Source organism: Mobula birostris, unplaced genomic scaffold (assembly GCF_030028105.1).
Source record: "Mobula birostris isolate sMobBir1 unplaced genomic scaffold, sMobBir1.hap1 scaffold_912, whole genome shotgun sequence".
Lineage (NCBI taxonomy): Eukaryota > Metazoa > Chordata > Chondrichthyes > Myliobatiformes > Myliobatidae > Mobula > Mobula birostris.
In genome coordinates this window covers 147208-152867 of record NW_027278629.1, presented here as the reverse complement: position 1 = coordinate 152867, position 5660 = coordinate 147208, and the positions used below count along the sequence as shown (strand labels likewise).

Here is a 5660-nt window from a genome sequence, read left to right as displayed (position 1 = left end):
AGTAACAATCCCCCCTGGCCCTGAGTAACGATCCCCCCTCACCCTGAATAACGATCCCCCCGGCTCTGAGTAAAGATCCCCCCTCGCTCTAACGATCCCCCCTCACCCTGAGTAACGATCCCCCTCGCCCACAACATCCCCCCTCACTCAGAATAACGATCCCCCCTCGCCCTGAGTAAAGATCCCCCTCGCCCTTAGTAACGATCCCCCCTCGCCCTGAGTAACGATACCCCTCACCCACAGCATCCCCCCTCGCCCTGAGTAACGATCCCCCCTCACCCTGAATAACGATCCCCCCGGCTCTGAGTAAAGATCCCCCCTTGCTCTAACGATCCCCCCTCACCCTGAGTAACGATCCCCCTCGCCCACAACATCCCCCCTCACTCAGAATAACGATCCCCCCTCGCCCTGAGTAAAGATCCCCCTCGCCCTTAGTAACGATCCCCCCTCGCCCTGACTAACGAACCCCCCACACCCTGAGTAACGATCCCCATCACACTGAGTAACAATACCTCCTCGCCCTGAGTAACGATCCCCCCCGGCCCTGAGTAACGATCCCCCCTCGCCCTGAGTAACGATCCCCGTCACACTGAGTAACGATCCCCCTCGCCCTGAGTAATGATCCCCCCTCACCCAGAGTAACGAACCCCCTCGCCCTGAGTAACGATCCCGTCACACTGAGTAACGATCCCCCTCGCCCTGAGTAACGATCCCCCCTCACCCAGAGTAACGAACCCCCTCGCCCTGAGTAACTATCCCCCTCGCCCTGAGTAACGATCCCCCTTCACCCAGAGTAATGATTCCCCTTCGCCCTGAGTAACGATCCCCCCTCGCCCTGAGTAACGATCCCCCTTCGCCCTGAGTAACGATCCCCCCGGCCCTGAGTAACAAACCCCCCTCGCCCTGAGTAACAACCCCCCCTCGCCCACAATACCACTCACCTTCAACAAACCCACTCATCCTCAACAACTCCCTCTATCCCCGAACAACACTCGCACCCTCTGCAACCTCCCTTTACCCCCAACAACCGCCCCTCTCCCTCAACAACCCTCCCCATCTTCAACAACCCCCTCACCCTCAGCAACCTCTCCTTTGCCCTCAACAACCCCCTCTTGCCTGCAAAATCCCACCTCACACTCCGCTGCAACCCCCCTCTCTCCCTCAACAACCCTCTCACCCACTATTCCCCTCTCTCCCTCAATAACCACCTGTCACTCTCTTAACTCCCTCGCCCTCAACAACCCTCACTCTCCAGCAATTCCCCCTTTCTCCCTCAGCACCCCGTCACCCTCAACAACCCTCCCGCCCTCAGCTGCAGATCTTCCCTCACCCTCAGCACCCTCCCCTTTTCCCTCAGCCACCCCCTCGGTCTCAACACCCTCCGCCCTCAGCTGCAGATCTTCCCTCACCCTCAGCACCCTCCGTTTTGCCCTCAGCCACCTCCTCGGCCTCAACAACCCTCCCGCCCCCAGCAACAATTCCCCCGCCCTCACCCTCAGCACTCCCTCACACTCAGCACTCCCCTCGCCCTCGGCACCCCCCCTCGCCCTCAGCAGCTCCCTTGCCCTCAGCCACAGACCCCCCCCTTGCCCCAGCACAAACACCAGGCAGTAACAGGTCGATCCCAGCTTTAATTTCGGTACATTGCGTGCTTCGGTTCTGCTGGGCAGGTGGGGAACAGGTTTTTGCTCCGCGTCCACCTCCTTGTCTGTTCCAGCTGGGCGAGGGAGGTGTTGGAACGGGTGGAGCCCTCTGTCCTCGGGAGGGACTTCGCTTGGCTGCTCGTTGAGTTTCAGGGTTCTTGTGTCCAGAGTTTGAAGCCTCCCCCGGCTACATGTTAGGGTAACTCGTTCCCTGGGGTCCACTGGAGATCTGTGGGTGCCTGCGTCCCACGTCTGGGGCTGTGGCCTCCTGTGGATCTCTCAGTCCCATGTCTGGGCTCGCTTTGGGTTGGACGACCCCTGTGGTCCAGTCTCTAGTTGCCTCTGGGGTTGTGTCTGAGGCCCAAGCCTTTCAGATGTCCCTGGGTTCTGATGTGTGGGCCGCTGTGATCCAGTGTCCACATCCGACTCACAAGGGTCTGCTGCCGAGATCCGGGGGTCCCCATCGTCCAAGTTCTGCAGCCTCCCGCGTGTCAGAGTCCAAGGCCCTGTGATGCTGGTCCACGCCTCCTCTCCCCCCCCAAACTCCCGGTATCACAGGGTTTGGCAGCTTGTCGATCCCGAGGGAGAGAGGGGGTTAAAAATCCTGTTCCCTCTCCTCCCCTCCCCTCACTCCCGATAGCACATGGTCTCCGAGGCCGGATCCCACCTGCTCTGCAGCGCCCCGCAGACGCACCTGCGGCCCACCTGTCTGTATCTGGGCCCAGGCCCAGGCCCTGCTCCCCAGTCCCCTCTGAGACCACGGTCCGCTAGGACCCTCTCCCTTCCGGGAACCCAGGCGCACGGAATCCGCTCAGACCCAGGATCCCAGTCCCCAGGGGCCCTGTCCCTCCCTGGGCCCAAGGACCACGGCCCCGGCCCCCAGCTCCCTGTCATCCGTGCCCCTCCAGGACCCCTATCACCCGGGCCCTTCCCTGCACCCGGACCCCAGGACCAGGGGGCTGTCTCCCCTCCTGAACTCCAGGCTGCCGGACTCCAGTCTCCAGAGACCCTCCGCACCCCGGGACACCACTCATCCTGTCCCCAGCTCCCAGGGCACTTCTCCTCCGAGCCCCTCCTCGGCCTGGTCTCCAGCTCCAGCCCCAGGCCTTGCCCGGGTGGGCCCGGCCCCCAGAGCCAAGGGTACCACAGGCGGTAGGTGAGCCGCCAGCAGAGCTGAGCGGCGCCAGCGCCCGCCAGCTTCTCCGAGTAGCGGTGGAAGAGGGCAGCGGAGAGGACGAGCAGGCCGCTCCACAGGCCTAGCAGGGTGGCGGCCAGCAGGAAGAGGAGCCGGAGGGGGGCCGGCGCCGGGCGCCCAGCTCGCAGGTAGGCCCGGAACGGGGCCAGCTCCTCGGCCAGCACCAGCGAGCTGTAGCTCAGCAGGAAGCAGGGTGTCGAGACGGCGTAGCCGCGCCACTGGCGGCCTGGCTGGGAGAGGCAGGCCGCCTGGCCCAAGGCCCCGGCCTCGGCCTCCGGCAGGAGCAGCAGCAGGCCGCCCTCGGCCGGCGCCAGGCAGGTACCGCTGGCGTCGCGCAGCAGGCTGAAAGCCCGCAGGCAGACCAGCTGCAGGCCGCTGGCCAGGCCCAGGCGCAGCAGGGGCCGCGGGGACGGAGCTGCCCGGCCTCTCTCCCGGCTCAGCACTGACAGCGGCAGCAGGAACCCGGCCGACAGCAACAGCGTCCAGCCCCAGGCCGAGTCCACGAAGCGGCTGTGACGGTGGGGTGTGTGTGGGAAAGGAGGGGAAGTACAGGGAGAAGGAAGGAGGAAGAGGGGTTGAATGGAGAAGGGGACAGGAGAGAGAAAAGAGACAATGGGTTGAATTAGATGAGGCAGCAAAGGTTTCAAGAGTTTAGCTTCAGTAAGAGGGAAGGGTTTGCAGGGGCCGAGGGTGAAAATACAGGTCAGACGGGCTGAGGGTGGGTGAGGATATCACAGGTCAGACGGGCCGGGGGGGTGACGATATCACAGGTCAGACGGGCCGGGGGTGGGGTGAGGATAGCACAGGTCAGATGGGCTGGGGGGTGAGGATAGCACAGGTCAGACAGACTGGGGGGTGAGGATAGCACAGGTCAGACGGGCTGGGGGGTGAGGATATCACAGGTCAGGTGGACTGGGGGGTGAGGATATCACAGGTCAGACGGGCTGGGGGGTGAGGATATCACAGGTCAGACAGACTGGGGGGGGTGAGGATTACACAGGTCAGACAGACTGGGGGGTGAGGATATCACAGGTCAGACAGACTGGGGGGGGTGAGGATTACACAGGTCAGACAGACTGGGGGGGTGAGGATAGCACAGGTCAGATGGGCTGGGGGTGGGTGACGATAGCACAGGTCAGACGGGCTGGGGGGGTGAGGGTTACACAGGTCAGACGGGCTGGGGGGGTGAGGATTACACAGGTCAGACGGGCTGGGGGGTGACGATAGCACAGGTCAGACGGGCTGGGGGATGAGGATTACACAGGTCAGACGGGCTGGGGGGGTGAGGATTACACAGGTCAGACGGGCTGGGGGGGTGAGGATTACACAGGTCAGACGGGCTGGGGGGTGACGATAGCACAGGTCAGACGGGCTGGGGGGGTGAGGATTACACAGGTCAGACGGGCTGGGGGGGTGAGGATTACACAGTTCAGACGGGCTGGGGGGTGACGATAGCACAGGTCAGACGGGCTGGGGGGTGAGGATTACACAGGTCAGACGGGCTGGGGGGTGAGGATTACACAGGTCAGACAGACTAGGGGGTGACGATATCACAGGTCAGACACTGGGGGGGATGATAGCACAGGTCAGACAGACTGGGGGGTGAGGATAGCACAGGTCAGATGGGCTGGGGGGTGAGGATTACACAGGTCAGACGAGCTGGGGGGTGACGATATCACAGGTCAGACAGACTGGGGGTGAGGATATCACAGGTCAGATGGGCTGGGGCTGGGTGACGATAGCACAGGTCAGATGGGCTGGGGGGTGAGGATTACACAGGTCAGGCGGGCTGGGGGTGGGAGGTGGGATAAGGGGTTGAACGGGGGGAAGACTCACACGTAGAAGTAATTGTTCCTGTTGGCGAAGATGATCCGCGGGCTGATGTGAAACTGCAGTAGCGGCCCGAAGACAACCAGGGCGGCCAGCCAGAGGTGGTAGTGCGACAGCACCCACGGGTGCCCCAGGAAGTTTGCCAGATGGTCGGTGCCCACCACCAGGGCTGCGCCCAGCACCCTGGCAGCTGTGGACAGTCCTGGGAGCGGCCAGAGCCGGGCCGGCCATTTGCCCTCCCACATTGCCAGGACCCTCTCAAAGCCCAGTTACCCTCTCTCCCCTGACCCTTTCTCTCCAGTCTCTCCTGGCCCTGTCTGGCCTCCCTCTGTTTCCCCCTCACTCTCCACCAGCCTCCGTTGCCCTGTCACTGCTAGGCCCGTCCAGCAGCTCCGGCTGGCCGCAGACTGCAGCCCAAAATAGCAGCTGCAGGCCCGGCAGCTGTTGTCGTCCTCCCGGGACGTGGAGGGGGTGGGAACTCTGCCCGGGACACGGGAGGGAGGGGAGAGAGAGAGAGAGAGAGAGAGCGCGCCCCACTCGAGTTCCACCCCTTCCCCCGATAGGTTGCGAGTGAGGGAGGTGAGGGGTTTGAGGGTGGAAGGACTGCGGAGAGCAGGGAGAACAGCCGGGGGTGGGGGGAGGCCAAACAGACCCATCCTCTCGTTCAAACATCGGGATCTTCACTGGGGCGTTCAATATCCCGCTAGAGCCCCCGCCCCTGCCCCCACCCCACCATACTCCATAAAACCATCAGATAGAGGAGCAGAATTAGGCCCTTTGGCCCATCGACTCTGGTCCGCAATTTCGTCATGGGCGTCCATCTCTCTCTCTCAGTCCCAAACTCCCACCTTCATCCCAGATCCCTCCATGCCTTGACTAAACTAGAATCTATCAAGCAGCGCCTGTGGCAATGAATTCCACAAGCTCACCACCCCCGGGCTAAATAAGTTCCTCCTCATCTACTGTTCTAGAGGAGGAGAAGATGGCGACAC

General features: G+C 62.8%; 1 protein-coding gene across 1 annotated transcript; it reads right to left on the bottom strand.

Annotated features, from left to right (window-relative positions):
- Window positions 1–1618: 1618 nt before the first annotated feature.
- On the bottom strand, window positions 1619–5172 carry LOC140193836 (fat storage-inducing transmembrane protein 1-like). The gene is made up of 2 exons (XM_072250990.1): window positions 4675–5172; window positions 1619–3348 (listed from the first exon to the last, which is right to left on the bottom strand). Exons 1-2 carry the CDS (start codon window positions 4911–4913, stop codon window positions 2271–2273), a joined length of 1317 nt encoding a protein of 438 aa, XP_072107091.1. The 5' UTR covers window positions 4914–5172; the 3' UTR covers window positions 1619–2270.
- Window positions 5173–5660: the final 488 nt, after the last annotated feature.

Excerpts from the sequence above, each read along its gene's own strand:
- LOC140193836 (XM_072250990.1), bottom strand. The coding sequence starts at position 4,913 with ATGTGGGAGGGCAAATGGCCGGCCCGGCTCTGGCCGCTCCCAGGACTG. Across the intron at positions 3,349-4,674 it reads AGGAACAATTACTTCTACGT|CCGCTTCGTGGACTCGGCCT; the intron begins GTGAGTCTTCCC and ends CCACCGTCACAG.